We start from the raw sequence: 16889 nt of genomic DNA on the forward strand, positions 1-16889 counted from the left end.
GGGCCCTTCATAGTACCCGAGGGATCAGTACGTTCGTCGTCGGCACGATCCACGGTACATTCATAGCATGTAGGGGATGCAAAAGCGAAATTAGGGAATTTTCTCATTGTTTTCGTGTTAGTTAGCCCATTAATATTTTGTTGAACTACCTTTCAGTTCATTTTTCTTTGAAATCATTATGCGACCTTGCGTAGGTACCTGGGGGATTAGTACGTACGAAGTCGGTACGATCCATGGAGTATTCATAACATTTATGGGCAGCACAAGCAGATTTAGGCGATTTTCTCATTTTTTTCATGTGTGTTAGCCATGAATATTTTGGTGAACTGGCTTTCGATTGTTTTGTCTTTGAAACCATTATAGGACCCTCCGTAGGTATTCGGGGGATCAGTACGTGTAGCATTGTCACGATCCACGACGCATTCATAGCATTTAGGAGCTGCATAAATAGAATTATGTGATCTTCTCATTTTTTTTCGTGTATGTTTGCCCATTAATATTTTGGTGAAATGACTTCTAATCGATTTTTCTTCGAAATCATTATAGGACCCTCCGTAGGTATCCGAGGGATCAGTAAGTACGGGTCGGCACAATTCATGATGCATTCATAGCATTTAGGGCCGCATAAGCGAATTACACGATTTTCTCATTTTTTCGTGTGAGTTATCACATGAATATTTTGGTGAATTGACTTTCGATCGATTTTTCTTTAAAATCATTATGGTACTCTTCGTAGGTACCCAAGGGATAAGTACGTGTGACGTCGGCACGATCGACGGTGCAATCATAGCATTTAGGCACCGCAAAAGCGAAATTAGGTAATTTTTAGTTTTTTTTCGTGTGTGTTAACCTATAAATATTTTGGCAAACTGCTTTCAGTTGATTTTTTCTTCGAAACCATTATGACATTCTGCGTATGTACCCGGAGAATCAATACGTGTAGCATCAATACAAACCATGGAGTATTCATAGTATTTAAGGGCCGCACAAACGGATTAAATAATTTTTTTATTTTTTCGTGTGTGTTAGGCCATGAATATATTGATAAACTGGCTTCTGGTTGATTATAATTTGAAACCATTATGGGATCCTCCATAGGTGTTCGGAGGATCAGTACATACTGCGTTGACACGATCAACAGTGCATTCATAGCATTTTGGGGCATCACAAGCTCAATTAGGGGATTTTCTTATTTTTTGTCGGTGTTAGCCATTAATATTTTTGTGAACTGACTTTTGGTCGATTTTTCTTCAAAAACGTTAAGGGACCCTCCATAGGTACCAGAGGGATCAGTACGAGCGGTGTCAGTACGATCCACGGTGAATTCATAGTATTTAAGTGCCGCAAAAGCGAAATTAAGCAATTTTCTCATTTTTTTCATGTGTGTTAGTCCATGAATATTTTGGTAAACTGCCTTCTGATTGATTTTTCTTCGAAACTATTATGGGATGCACCGTAGGTAACTGGGTGATCAGTACGTTCCTCGTCGATATGATCCACGACACATTCATAGCATTTAGGGGTCGCACAAGCAAAATTAGGCAATTTTCTATTTTTTTCATGTGTGTTAGTACATGAATATTTTGGTGAAATAACTTTTGATTGATTTTTCTTCGAAACCATTATGGGACCCTTCCTAGGTACCTGGGGATTAGTACATGCAGCGTAGGCGCGATTCATAGCACATTCATAACATTTAGGCCTGCACAAGCGGAATTAGGCGATGTTTTATTTTTTCATATGTGTTAGCCTATGAATATTTTGGTGAACTGACTTTCGGTCGAATTTTCTTTGAAACCGTTAAGGGACGCTCCATAGGTACCCAAGGGATTAGTACATACGGAGTCGGCACGATCCACAACGCATTCATAGCATTTAAGGGCCGCACAAGCGGATTTAGGCGATTTTTTTATTTTTTTCATGTGTGTTAGCACATATATATTTTAGTGAACTAGCTTATGATTGATTTTTCTTCGAAACTGTTATGGGAGCTACTGTAGTTAATTAGGGGATCAGTACATGCGGCGTCACCATGATCCACGATGCATTAATAGCATTTAGGGGCAACAAAAGCAGAATTAGACGATTTTCTTATTTTATTAGTATGTGTTAGCCCATGAATATTTTGCTGAACTGGCTTTTGATTATTTTTTCTTCGAAACTATTATGCGACCCTCCATAGGCACCCCGGGTATCAATACATGCGGTGTCAGCACGATCCACGATACATTCGTAGCATTTAGGGGCCGCACAAGCGGAATTAAGCAATTTTTTTATATTTTTTTTGTATGTCTTAGCCATGAATATTTAGGTAAATTGACTTCCGTTTAATTTTTCTTCGAAATCGTTAAGGAACCCATAGGTACCCGAGGCATCAGTACGTTCGGTGTTAGCACGATCCACGGTGAATTCATAAGATTTAGGAGCCGCATAAGCGAAATTATGCAATTTTCTAATTTTTTAGTGTGTATTAACCTATGAATATTTTAGTGATCTGGTTTTCAGTAGATTTTTCTTCGAAACTATTATGGGACCCTCCGTGGATACCTGGGTGATCAGTAGATGTGGCGTCAGTATGATCTATGGCGTATTCATAGCATTTAGGAATCACACAAGCGGAATTATGGGATTTTCTCACTTCTTTCATGTGTGTTAGCCCATTAATATTTTGGTGAATTAGCTTCCGATCGATTTTTTTCGAAATTGTTATAGGACCCTCTATAGGTATCCGGGGAATTAGTACGTTCAGCGTCGGTACGATTCATCGCTCATTCATCGCATTTAGGAGTCGTATAAGCAGAATTAGGCTGTTTTCTTATTTTTTCGTGTTAGACCATTAATGTTTTGGTGAACTCACTTTCGGTTGATTTTTCTTCGAAACTGTTATGGAACCCTCCATAGGTATCCGAGGATCGGTACGTGCTATGTTGGCATGATTTTCTCATTTTTTTTCTTGTGCGAACGCCTATGAATATTTTGGTGAACTGGCTTCTGATCGATTTTTCTTTGAAACCATTATGGAACCCTCTGTAAGTATCCGAAGTATCAGTACGCGCGGCGTCGGCATGATCCACGGCGTATTAATAGCATATACAGGGGCTGCATAAGTTTTCACTTATGAATTTTCTTATTTTTTGTGTGTGTTAGCTCATGAATATTTTGGTGAACTGGCTTCTGATTGATTTTTTTCAAACTATTATAAGTTGATATGGCGTCAACATGATCTATGGCGAATTCATAGCATTTAGGGGTCGCACAAGCAGAATTAGGCGATTTTTGTATTTTCTTCAAGTATGTTAGCCCATGAATATTTTAATGAATTGATTTGCAATTAATTTTTCTTCTAAACTATTATGGGACCCTCCGTAGGTACCCAGGGTATCACTACATGCGGCATTGGCACGATCCACGACACATTCACAGAATTTAGGGGCTGCATAAGCGAAATTAAGTAATTTTTTTCGTGTGTGTTAGCCCATTAATATTTTGGTGAACTCGCTTCCGATCAATTTTTTTTCGAAATCGTTAAGTGATCCATAGGTACTCGACGGATCAATACGTACGATGTCAGCACAATTCACGGTGAATTCATAATATTTAGGGGTCGCACAAGAGGAATTAGGCGATATTCATAGCCTATGAATATTTTGGCGAACTAGCTTCCGGTCGATTTTTCTTCGAAACCGTTAAGAGACCATCCATAGGTACCCAAGGGATTAGTATGTGCGGCGTCGGCATGATCCACAGCGCATTCATAGCATTTAGGGGCTGCAAAAGCGAAATTATAGAATTTTCTCATTTTTTCGTATGTGTTAGTTAGCCTATGAATATTTTTGCGAACTAGCTTCTAATAAATTATTTTCCAAATAATATGGTACCCTCACGATCTACCGCGCATTTATAGTATTTAGGAGCAGCACACGTAGAATGAGACAATTTTATCATTTTTTCCATATGTGTTAGTCCATCAATATTTTGGTGAACTGACTTTTGGTTGATTTTTCTTTGAAACCATTTATGACCCTCCATAGATACCTGGGGATTAGTACATGCAGTATCGACAAGATTCACAGCGCATTCATAGCATTTAAGGGTCACACAAGCGGAATTAGGCAATTTTTCATTATTTTCGTGTATGTTAGCCCATGAATATTTTGGTGAATTGACTTTCGATCGATTTTTCTTCGAAACCATTATGGGACCCTCCGTAGGAACCCAAGATATTAGTATATATGGGCGTCGGCACCATCCACGGTGCATTCATAGCATTTAAAGCCACACAAGTGAAACTAAGCAATTTTCTCATTTTTTCATGTATGTTAGCCCATGAATATTTTGGTGAATTGATTTCCGATTGATTTTTTTGAAACCATTACGGTACCCTCTATAGGTACCCGGGGAATCAATAAGTGCGGCGTCAATACGATTTATGGCGCATTCATAGAATTTAGGTACCACACAAGCGAAATTAGGTGATTTTCTCATTTTTTTTCATGTGTGTTAGCCCATGAATATTTTGGTGAACAGGCTTCCGATCGATTTTTTTTCGAAATCGTTATGGGACCCTCTGTAGGTACTCAACGGATCAGTACCTGCGGCATCGGCATTATCCATAATGCATTAATAGCATTTAAGGGTCACACAAATGCAATTAGGTGATTTTCTTTTCTTTTTTCGTGTGTTTTAACCAATGAATATTTCGGTGAACAGACTTCCAATTGATTTTACTTTGAAACCATTATGGGACCCTACGTAGGTATTTGAGGGATTAGTACGTGCGGCATCGGCAAGATCTACGGCGCATTTATAGCATTTAGGGGTTGCACAAGCGGAATTAAGCAATTTTCTCATTTTTTCGTATGTGTTAGTCCATGAATATTTTAGTGAAGTGGCTTTCGAGTGATTTTTCTTTGAAATGGTTATGGCACCCTTCGTAGGTACCTGGGGGATCAGTGTGTACGACGTCGGAATGATCCATTGCGTATTTATAGCATTTAGGGACCGCACAAGCAGAATTAGACGATTTTTTTATTTTTTTCGAGTGTTTTTGCCCACGAATATTTTGGTGAACAACCTTCCGATCGATTTCTCTTCGAATCCATTATGGAACTCTCTGTAGGTACCTGATGGATCAATATGTGCGGCGTCGGCACAATTCACGGTGCATTCATATCATTTAGCGATCGCACAAACGGAATTAGACAATTTTCTTATTTTTTCGTGTGTGTTAGCCCATAAAATATTTTAGTGAACTAACTTCCAATAGATTTTTCTTCGAAACCATTTATGACCCTCTATAGGTACTTGAAAGATTAGTACATGCGGCGTTGGCACGATCCACGTCGCATTCATAGCATTTAGGGGTCACACAAGCGGAATTAGGCGATTTTCTTATCTTTTTTATGTGTTTAAGCTCATGAATATTTTGGTGAAATGGATTCAGATCAATTTTTCTTCGAAATCATTAGGGGACCCTCTGTAGGTACCCAAGGTATCAGTACGTGCAGCGTCGTCCCGATCCACGACGCATTCATAGCACGTAGGGGCAGCAGAAGTGGAATTAGGTGATTTTATCATTTTCGTTTCGTGTGTGTTAGCCTGTGAATATTTTTGTGAATTGACTTCCGATCGATTTTTCTTTGAAACTACTATGTGACCCTCCGTAGGTACCAGGGGATCAGTACATGCGGCGTCAGCATGATCCACGGTGTATTCATAGCATTTAGGGTCCGCACAAGCGAAATTAGGTGATTTCTTCTCATTTTTTCGCGTGTGTTAGCTTATAATATTTTGATTAACAAGTTTCCACTTGATTTTTCTTCGAATCCACAATGAGACCCTCTGTAGGTACCCGAGGGATAAATACGTGCGGTGTCGGCATGATCTACGGTGCGTTCATAGCACTTAGCGTTCGCACAAGCGAAATTAGGCGATTTTCTCATTTTTTTCGTGTGTGTTAGCCAATAAATATTTTGGTGAACTAACTTCCGATCGATTTTTCTTCGAAACCATTATGGGACCCTCCATAGGTACTCGGGGGATCAATACATGCGGCGTCGACACTATCCACGATACATTCATAGCATATAGGGGTCACACAAGCAGAATTAGGCAATTTTCTATTTTTTTCGTATGTTAACTAATGAATATTTGGGTGAACTAACTTCCGATCTATTTTTTTCGAAACTGTTATAAGACCCTCCATAGGTACCCAGGGGATCAGTACGTGTGGCGTCGGCACAATCCACGGTGCATTTATAACATTTAGGGGGCACAAAAGTGGAATTTGACGATTTTCTCAACTTTTTCAGTGTGTTAGCCAATAAATATTTTGGTGAACTGGCTTATGCTTGATTTTTTCTTCAAAACCGTTATAACACCCTTCGTATGTACGCAGAGGATATGTATGTGCAGCGTCGGCACGATCCACAGTGCATTCATAACATTCAGAGGCCACACAAGCGAAATTAACATTTAACATTTAAAGTATGATAGAGATAGTATGCTATGTAGGCTTCGTGTCTGCTTATTCAATTTTATACAAATTTAGGTGTCTACTTTCGTAGACCCAAAATTGAATGAGGTTGGAGTGCCAACATAGAACGAGGCTAAGTTGGAGTGTCAAAATGAAAAATGTTGTCGAAACAGACTTGTGCATGTAAATGACCTTGTTTATTATATTAAGAAATTTTGACACATGTATACCTCCGCCTCTAACTATTCACACCTCCACTATTCCACGAGATATATTCATCATCTCCGTACCTCATCACATAAAGATGTTTGAGTTTTTGACATTGATGAGACTTTGTTATCTCTAGCACCTTTCTTTGCTTCAAGAGATTGGGGGTAAGTAAGTCCATATATAGCTTTAATAATTTTATGTTCCTATTATCTTTACATAAAAACAATTAATGGTCAGAAACACAATTGAACTATTATTTTTTCGCGAGTTTTTTACTTCAACTATCAGTTGTTCTCTTTTTCTACCTAATCTATCACCATCTAGGTATTAGAACAAATCTAAATTATGAGTTGTTTCCTTTTCCTATCTGAACTATCATCATCGTTCAGGTAGGAAAAGGGAATAGTTGATATATAGATGGTGATAGATCTATGAAAAAAGGAACAACTTATAGTTGAAGTGTTAAACTCACAAAAAAGTGATTGTTCAGGTTGTTTCAAGAAGGAAAAGGAAATAGTTGATAGTTGAGGTGTGTTAAAATACATAGATGGTAATACTTCAGGTAGGAAGAAGGAACAATTGATAGTTGGAATGTGAAACTCGCAAAAAAAATCATAATTTAGATGTGTTTTTGACCATCATCTCATACAAAAATTGTTTTTTGGACACATATAGATCAGAGCAACATGAAAGAAAAAAATTGATTTAGTAGCAAGAAGAAGTTCTTCAACTAGCTTTACCAGCAAGTTTAAATTTGTACAATGAGCTTCACCAATTAAGATTCACATTGATTTTGATTACTGGTCGCTATGAATACCAAAGAAAATCTACTGAGAAAAATCTGCAGAATATGGGTTATACCAACTGGGAGAAGCTTATTTTAAGGTAAACATATTCTTTTTACTTCTTCCGTTTCATTTTATGTATCAGTTTGATGGATCACCGATTTCCTATGTTATATTTTACAAATCTCGTGTAGAAAAGGGTCATACTAACTATTGTTTAGGAGTGATTGCGTAAATATAAATGGATTGTTACAACTTGTAACAGGGATCTATCTGAAGTAGACACACCAGCTATTATTTACAAATCCAAAAGAGGAAGGAGTTGGATGATGAAGGATACAAAATATGGGGAAGCTCTGGAGATCAGTGGAGTGATTTAATGGGATTTTCACTCGCAAAACGATCATTTAAACTACCAAATCTTATGTATTATTTTGCATAGATTTTTACTTTCTATATCTCTGTTATGTCCTAGTATCTAAATAATATCAGGAGGTCAGTTCAAGCTGTGGAAACAACTCTTGCAAAAATGCAAGATAGGTTGCGTAAAATAGACCGGCCTTTTGGTTTGTCCCTTCCCTAGACCGCACACATAGTAAAAGCTTAGTGCATCCAGCTGTCCTCTTTTTGTTATCACTATCAATGATACTGTATATGTACCTACTATATCTGTTATGTACCAATTCTGAGGTGTGTGTATATATATTACAACAGCTTCTGATATTATTGATTAGAGTGTTTACTTTTTGCGTCGCAGTTTATTTATAGTTTTTGCAAAACACAAGCATACTAGAATTGTTTTAGGATAAAATTTTAAAAGAATGTCCTTCATTTTCTGATGACGAAAGTCCATTTCTTGGAATAAGCACACATTACTCCATCATGTTTCTGCATATATGTCAAAACTTCTGCATTTATATACCATCCTTATATCATATACAAGTAATTTGAGGGATTTAAGTTTCTCAGTAATATGACGGGCACATTTTTACTTCAAAATCGACAAGTATATAAGTAGATGATCAATTTTGCGCTTATCGTTAAATGCATACAGAGAGAGTAACATTGAAGACATATAAAACATGGCAATGAACCTGTGTGGTGAAAGGTTATCAAGCCAAAATATCTGCAACATCAAAGCAAATGGCCATTCCACGTAAAACCTACAAAATGGGAAGAAAAAAGAACAGTCAGCTACTAAATCATATTGTTGGCTCAAAGTTACCCTGCAACAGCTAGAAACATGAGGGAAATTGATAGCATACAAACGAAAAACGAATTATCAAGGTAAATGATGAAAGCAATATAGCCAGAAGAAAGAAACAAACCATCAAATTGTTGTCCCGCGTTAAACTTCAGAAAACATCTGTCATCCATTCTTTGACGTAGTTAATATAGCCTTCAACTGAGAATGAACTCTCAGCACATGCTCTTAAATTTTTGCTAAAAACTTCAATGACAGCTTCTCTACAGATTATTGGCCAGTTTGTTTGTTTTTGGGTCAAAGATAAAAGATTTTCATTATGCAAAATAGGCAAGTATACACAATTAGCTCTTTTGGACTCATGAAGTAAGTCTCAACAGAAAGAAACTAATACAACAATGAATCAAAATTTGAGCCATGCTTGGTTATCAGCAGACCTCGGGACAGCACCTTCTAGGAAAGGTCTGCCTTTGGACCTCGTCATTTAGCAGCATATAGGTCTAACATTAAAACAACAACATACACGGAGTAATCCCACAAGTGCAGTCTGGGGAGGGCAGTGTGTACGCAAGCCTTACCTCTACCTTGGAAGGTAGAGAGGTCTTACATTAAGCTGGAAAACTATTAAAACTATGAAGAACTTGATTCCGTTTGGTAACTCTCTGGCCAGTGATGTGTAGTTGGAGGAAACTCTCCTTGGCTCTCTGACTGCTGCATTGTGATTTACTTTGAAACCTTCTCATATTTCTTTCAGCCCATATATGGTATACTACAAATGCAAACATACATCCCACGGTCAGATTCTCTGGCTTCTTTCCCTTTAGATTCTTGAACTGCCCATTTTACTTCGTCCAGCCATTTCTCACAAGCTCTATTTATACTCAACCATCTCAACAAGGAGCCCCATAGTTGATGTGAGTGAGACTCAGCTTCATCGATAGTACATAGGACACAGCTCTGAGAAGCATGGATTCCCAACTTAGTCAGTCTATCCACCCTGGACAATCTACCATATATAGCCAACCATAACATGAAGAGATGCCTAGGTAGTATTCCTTTGGTCGGTATTAAATTCTTCCAAGGCACTCAAGGAAATGTAGGAGTGAGTGCTAGGTACGCTCCCTTAATATTAAACGTTCCAGCCACAACAAAACTCTGAAGAGTAGCATAGACAACCCCTGTGCTCACTAGCCATTCTCTAGCATCAAAAATTAACCCAACAAGCTTGCTTTGGCGTGTTCATATACATAACATCCCTCCCTTTCATATAAAAGTTATGTATCCATTTCACCCATAGTCTTTCTTTTGTCTGACTCAAGGACCAGAGCAGCTTGCATATAGCTTCCATGCTCCAGGTAAATAAATTAAAAGAAATGTTTTGCAAATGGTTGTCACTTTGGTGAGGATCCATTTAGGCAGAAGGAAGACCTGAGTCCAGTATGTTTGCATCGCAAAAAGCACACTCTTGATCAATTGAAGTCTGCCACTATATGAAAGAAACTTAGTGGTCCAGCTACTGATTCTACAGATGATACTATAGACAATAGGCATGCATTGTTGAACAGTAAGCTTCTTTGAGGATAACAGGTACCCCTAGATACTTAAAGGGCGTTCCACTCACAGAGAAATTCAATGCTAGCATTAACTGCTGCTTAAATTCAACATAAAGTGAACTCTTGTCCATATTAGCATGAAAGACCTGAAACCTCAGAGAAATGATTGAATGCTTTCATCATGAGGTGAATAGACAAGTTATCAGCTCTACAGCACATTAAGAGGTCATTGGCCAGTTTTTTTCCAAAGCATCACATTGACAATAACAACAACAAACCTAGTGTAATGCCACAACTAGGGTCTGGGGAAGAATAGTGTGTATGCACGAGAGGCTATTTCCGATAGACCCATCACACTGACAATAGTTCAACTAAATGAGGATACTTGCTGATATTAGACAAATGAGAGAATTTTTTGAGCTTTAGATTACATCTGCTTGTGTGAACGTATGAGGAAATCACAATCAAAACTAAACCTTGCATTTTGGATAATTGAAAAACAAACATTAAACAATCAATCCAAATATCTTTTGATGTACCCAAAACCAAAAATGGTACACATGAGAGAAAAGAAACAACAAAGAAAATACAAATTCTACCAATTCCTACAAAAGAACACAAACTATATAATGTAACACAAAACTCCATTTTTACTACAAATTTTTTTAGTTAAAAGAGTCTTCTTTTCCTTCTTCTTTTTCTTTCAATCTTGATGGTACCAAAAAAACTAGGCCATTTCTGTAAATCTTCTTTCAACAACAAACCTACCAATGCAGCACAACAACAAAACCCTAATGCCCAATCCAAAACCCCTCTTTTCCAAACATTAACTGAAAACCCAAAAAGGGTTAAACCCAAAAACCCCCAAAACACATCATTTTCCAATCTTTTCCATAAAATCAACCACAACCCAACACCAAGAATCAAAAAAGAGACAACCCCAAATCCCCAATTCATCTTCTTTTTACTTCTTCCTCTTCCCCACCCATCAAAACCACCCGACCCGAACCTAAACCCACCTCCACCTCCACCTCCACCATTTCCACCTCCAAATTCCCTTAAAATGGCGTCCAATGGCTCTGGCAAAATCTTGAGCTTTGATGCAATGAAGTAAGCTGATTCTAGCATGATTTTGGTTGATCTAACAGACCCAGATGCCTTTTTCTTTTTCCAAGCTGATACAATCGGTTTCTGCAAATGCAAATGGAAATGGGAAAGAACAGCATTTTTGGGAAATGGATCGGAATGGTTCACAGCAAGATTTTTTGAAGGGAAATCGTTGTTTTTTCGAATTGAATTTGATAAGAGGGAAATATACTTTACTTGACTGCTCTGCATTTTCGCTCTAAGAAAATTTTGAAGACCAAACCGCAACTTTACGGTCATTGGCAAAGAAGAGAGAGCAAAAGAAAAGGACCGTTGATAGCTTAACGGAAAGGATTTTGTTTTAATTATTCCAGTTAACTGTTAAAAATATATTTAAATTATCATATTTTACAAGTTTCGTATTTTTACTATTTATAATTTTCTGTATCTATTTATCAATCTACACTATATATTTTCTTTGTATGTGTATAGGCTAACTTAACATCGATGTATGTTTTTAATATAGAATAAATATTAGTTAAAGTATAAGATTCACAAAAAAATGATAATTTAAATGTGTTTTTTAATTATTAACTCAATTATACTCACTATTATGCGCTAGGAATTGACTAAATTTGGACGGGTTGAAAAAAAACGAAAACACATCACATGGATTCATTGAAAATGTTTGTGATCTAGTTCATGGCTTATTAGAAGGGACATATTTTCACAAACGAAAAAAAAAAGTTATAGATACTGCTTCTTTCACTCCGAACAAGGAAGTTTTAGATATGATGTAAAACAACTCTTATTCTATCCTACATTAGGGATTTCTTTATGAGAAATATGTATCGGAGTTTGAAAAAGGAGAGGAGAAAAGAGTTTTTGACATGTACAGAATTTATTCAATCACATAGTTTGAATTTTTAGAATATGACGTCCATTTATTACGAAAAAGATGAGCTCTAACGAAATTGATGATTCAAGTTCTTTGATCTAATTATCGATTAGAAAATTTAGCCTGTATGAATCATTATTTAATATAATAATGATAAAAATAAGTATTTTTTTACTCTTCAAAAAATTCATCAAATAGATTATAAAGACAATTGGGAATCAAAGTTGTAAGATATAATATAAATACATATTTTTTAATTTAGTCTTACCCGATATTTATATTTTCTAACCTTGGATATTTACAAGTAGACGTTTAAATTATCACAAAATTGAACAATTCACGCATTATGTTGTGTAGGATACATGTATTTACTTATACAATTTCGCGATAGTTTAAATGCCTATATATATATATATATATATATGAATCCTTTCCCCTTGTATATTCTATATACCAAACTCCAAACATATATACTTTCTCTCAATTTCTTCCAACCAATAATCACATGCAACTCACGTGACAGCTCCTAACTTGGACATTTCTGTAAATATCCTTAATTCCAAGCCTAAATTATTACCTTCATTGCTCTTATTTTCCACAATTTTGTTCTACTGATCCATTTTCCTCTCAAAGCTCGATCATTGATTCCTCTCAATTCAATCTTCGAAAATCCCCAATTTGCTTTCAATAATCACCGAATTACCCCTTAAACTCTCCATCTCTACAGAATCTCCTGCTTTTCCTCTCTCGATCGATGTAATTTTCACCCAAAATCGTTGACAAATCAATCCCCCAAAAGATTATTTTTTTCAATTTTAGGGTTTAAAATCTTTAACTGCAATCAGTATAGTTGAGTAAGAATCTTGGAAAATGAAGATCGCGTATGGTTTTTGTACAGTTTAATGTTCATTGTAGACCCCCAAGTTTTCGTTTTGATCAATTTTAGGGTTTAAATCTGTAGCTGCAATCGGTTTGTTTGATTGGGTTTTGGAAATGAAGATCGTGTATGTTTTTTTTACAGTTCAATGTTCATTGTAGAACCCCCCCCCCCCCCCCACACACACACAAGTTTTCGTTTTGATCAGTTTAGGGTTCAATCTTTAGCTGCAATCGGTTTGGTTGATTAGGATTTTGGAAATGAAGATTTTTTTCGTCTAACATCAGTTCAGTATTCATTGTAGAACCCCCAAGTTCTTGTTTTGATCAATTTAGGCTGCAATCAGTTTGGTTGATTAGTATTTTGGAAATGAAGATTTTTCGTCTAGCATGTGATAGATTTTTGTGATTTTTGTAAACTTCTGTATTCATTTTAGAAGCCCCAAGTTTTTGTTTTGATCAATTTAGGGTTCAGTTTTTAGCTTTGATCAGTTCAGTGGATTAGGAATTAGTGGAAATGAAGATAGTGGAATTGGATGACTCGTTAATGGATGGTGATGGTAAGTGTGTGAACACTGAGAGACGGGTGATTGTAGGAGTGGATGCTAAGAGAGCGTTGGTTGGAGCCGGGGCTCGGATCCTCTTCTATCCGACCCTTTTGTACAATGTTTTTCGCAACAAAATTCAGTCAGAGTTCAGATGGTGGGATCAAATTGATCAGGTTTACTTCTTGGTTAACATAAATTTACACTCTTTTCCTCAAAAAGAATGGGAGTCTAGAACACCAAAGGTCAATGCATTTTATTTTCCGTGATCCTGACTAAAATTGCATATTAAGGAATTATGTGAAGTGTGATTTCCATAGTTGTAAGATATTTAAAAGATGTTTGAGAAAATCATTGTAGAAAACTGGTGGACTCCCCAAAAAATGTCCTTATTGTCTTTGCAGATGGATGCTTGCCGGATAATGGGTTTTAACTGGTCCATTTTGACAGTTTTTATCTATGGAAATGCAGGGGAAAGAGTGAATTTTATTGGTCTGTTATAGTAATTTTCAATATATTATATGCTTTTGTATAGAGATGAGTTGTTGTGTGCATTAACTTATGTTTTAATTGCTTGCTCCTTTGCAAGTTTGAAGAAGGAAGGAGAGTGCCTCCCCCTGTTCCCCCCTCACCCACCCCGCTCTCAAAAAAGTCAAAAGGGAGAAATAATTAATTACTTCTCATTCGTCCTACATTAGTTTAATATGTTAAGGTCTATGCCTTTGTAACTCTGCTTTTTTGTTTGTTCAGTTTCTCCTCCTTGGAGCAGTTCCATTTCCTTCGGATGTCCCTCGGTTGAAGCAGCTTGGCGTTGGTGGTGTAATAACGCTGAATGAACCTTATGAAACTTTGGTACCATCATCATTGTACCATGTGAGTGATAACTGTGTTGAATATCATTCATTTTCGTGTGATTGATTGTTGTAAATTTGGTTGTCTTTAATTGTATAGTTTCTATAGTCATAATACGTGGGTATTTCTCAATAAGCTTTTTCTCCTGAGAAGCTTTCAGACTATGATGTTCGTTTTTTTCAATAGCTCAATTAAAATTTGCTTAGTTTGTTAATTGGTGTGTGCATATAGTAGGGTATTAGTTTTTGTTTGTCACAAATCTGACATTAATTTTTTTTCTTGTCAACAAGAACAAAGGTTTTTTTTTGTGTGTCCAAATGACATGATAAAATCTTTAGGGTGTTGCTCAGGATACCCAGAATGACATGCAGACGCATACCCTGTTTATAGGGTTGTAAAGATTTCTGTTTTTTCATGAATGATTAGACAGTTCATGAGCATCAAAGAATGCTCTGTCGTTGAAGCTTCAGAGTTTTTATCTCATACAGTATTGATCAATAAATACGTGTTTCTCTATTTCTTATATCCCATATTTCACTACCTGAGGTGGACACCACCTTCTGCCTGTATTATATAAAGACACGGAACAGTTTTCCCCCTTCCTCCCATCATTGCAACTACAATGTGCTGCAGATGTCGGTATCTTCACGAGATTCCTTGATACCCTTTACAATTTGTTTGATTCTTTCTTTTCCTTTTTAATTTGATACTTCTGTTAATGCATAGAAGAAATGGGTTTCCACACGTATTTGCTTTGTTGTGAAGAAGTCCAAGGAGTTATCACTATTCATATTTTTATCTCTTCAGTGTATTCACATCTCCTTTACTCTGATTTCAGGCGCATGGGATAGACCATCTCGTTATTCCAACCAGAGATTATCTCTTTGCACCCTCTTTCGTGGATATAAACCGAGCAGTAGATTTTATTCACAGTGAGTGATTGTCATTTATCTTCTATCTTATTGACTTATTGTGTGGCCCTTCCTCACTTCCTTTTTTGTTTCTCTGCGCAGGGAATGCATCCAGTGGCCTGACTACTTATGTGCATTGCAAAGCTGGAAGGGGAAGGAGCACAACGGTGGTGCTTTGCTATTTGGTAGCAAACTTAACCCGTGTGGATAATGCTTCTTGGCCAGCTAATTTTTTTTTACTATCAAAACTTTTAGCCAACTTTGGATTGTGTGATTAAAAAGTTGATATTTTCACTAATTTAGGTCGAATATAAGCACATGACTCCTGCTGCAGCGCTGGAATTTGTCCGCTCCAGAAGACCTAGAGTTTTATTGGCTCCTTCTCAATGGAAGGTAACTAATGTTTGGGTAAATTTGCTGCTCCATTGTGCGACATGGGAAGTTTCATCTGCGTGTAACATATCTTTTTCATTAAGTAGGCTGTTCAAGAATTCAAGCAGCAGCGAGTGGCATCTTCTCCACTCTCTAGTGATGCTGTGTTGATCACTAAAGCAGATCTTGAAGGTTATCATTCTTCTTCTGACAATAGTCGTGGTAAGGAGCTAGCCCTTGTGCACCGGATCGCAAGAACACAGCCAATGATAGCTCGATTATCCTGCCTCTTTGCGTCACTGAAAGTATCAGGTGGCCATGGATCCGTTACCAGGCAACTGACCGAGGCACGTGCCTGCTAACTGCTGCACACTCATTAGAAGAGCTTCCTTGTAAAGAGGACTGCTTAAATAAGTTCACAGGAGCTTTATATCTTTGAATCTGTGCTCAAGTTTAACATCAAGGGATTATGAAATATGAATAGATAAAAAAACAGTTGAAGAGTCCAACATTGTATAAACATGTGCAGTGTGTATGATTTTTGGTTTCATTTGTAAATATTTGGGTCATGATTATTTCTTCCGCTTCAATTTATGTTACATAGTTTGAATCCATACAGAATTTAAGAAAAAACAAAGACTTTTGAAACTTATGTTTTTAGACATTGTTTTTATAGCATTTGAAGCCAGAAAACTTTGAAACTTGGGACCTTTGAAATTTAGAAGTATCATTTTTTTTTAACGGATTAATAAAGAAAATGCCATATAAACTAAGAGACTGTTTAAGAAATTACTAATCCAGGGTGTTATTATATGTCACCATCTTTTAGGTTCCGTCAAGCAACACAATATTTTCGCTCAAATAACTTGCTTATACTTCGATTAATTCATTAAATATATACTATTTTCCATCAATAATATTTACCTAAGTATAATTTTTATTCTCTAATATAATTTAAGAAAAAAAAGGAAACAAAATAATTTTAATTTTACGACAAATAACCGGTAGCTGAGTAGCTACATTAAGTAAGGGAAGTACATATAGCCAACAGAGACTTTTCATATCTTTATCTTATCTTTACCTTGTGAAAAAGAAGTTTGTATATAATAATATGGAGTTGCC

At 36.6% G+C, this 16889-nt stretch overlaps 2 protein-coding genes across 2 annotated transcripts; one reads left to right on the forward strand and one right to left on the reverse strand.

Moving 5' to 3' along the window:
* Positions 1-10593: 10593 nt before the first annotated feature.
* LOC129870248 (uncharacterized) lies at positions 10594-11684 on the reverse strand. Its single transcript, XM_055944949.1, has one exon. It carries the CDS (start codon positions 11611-11613, stop codon positions 10897-10899), a length of 717 nt encoding a protein of 238 aa, XP_055800924.1. The 5' UTR covers positions 11614-11684; the 3' UTR covers positions 10594-10896.
* Positions 11685-12805: 1121 nt separating this feature from the next.
* On the forward strand, positions 12806-16357 carry LOC129870247 (phosphatidylglycerophosphate phosphatase PTPMT2-like). Its single transcript, XM_055944948.1, has 6 exons — positions 12806-13808; positions 14383-14505; positions 15323-15416; positions 15498-15580; positions 15699-15788; positions 15875-16357. Exons 1-6 carry the CDS (start codon positions 13605-13607, stop codon positions 16127-16129), a joined length of 849 nt encoding a protein of 282 aa, XP_055800923.1. The 5' UTR covers positions 12806-13604; the 3' UTR covers positions 16130-16357.
* The last annotated feature ends 532 nt before the right edge of the window (positions 16358-16889 follow it).

The sequence above is a fragment of the Solanum dulcamara genome, chromosome 10 (genome assembly GCF_947179165.1).
Source record: "Solanum dulcamara chromosome 10, daSolDulc1.2, whole genome shotgun sequence".
Lineage (NCBI taxonomy): Eukaryota > Viridiplantae > Streptophyta > Magnoliopsida > Solanales > Solanaceae > Solanum > Solanum dulcamara.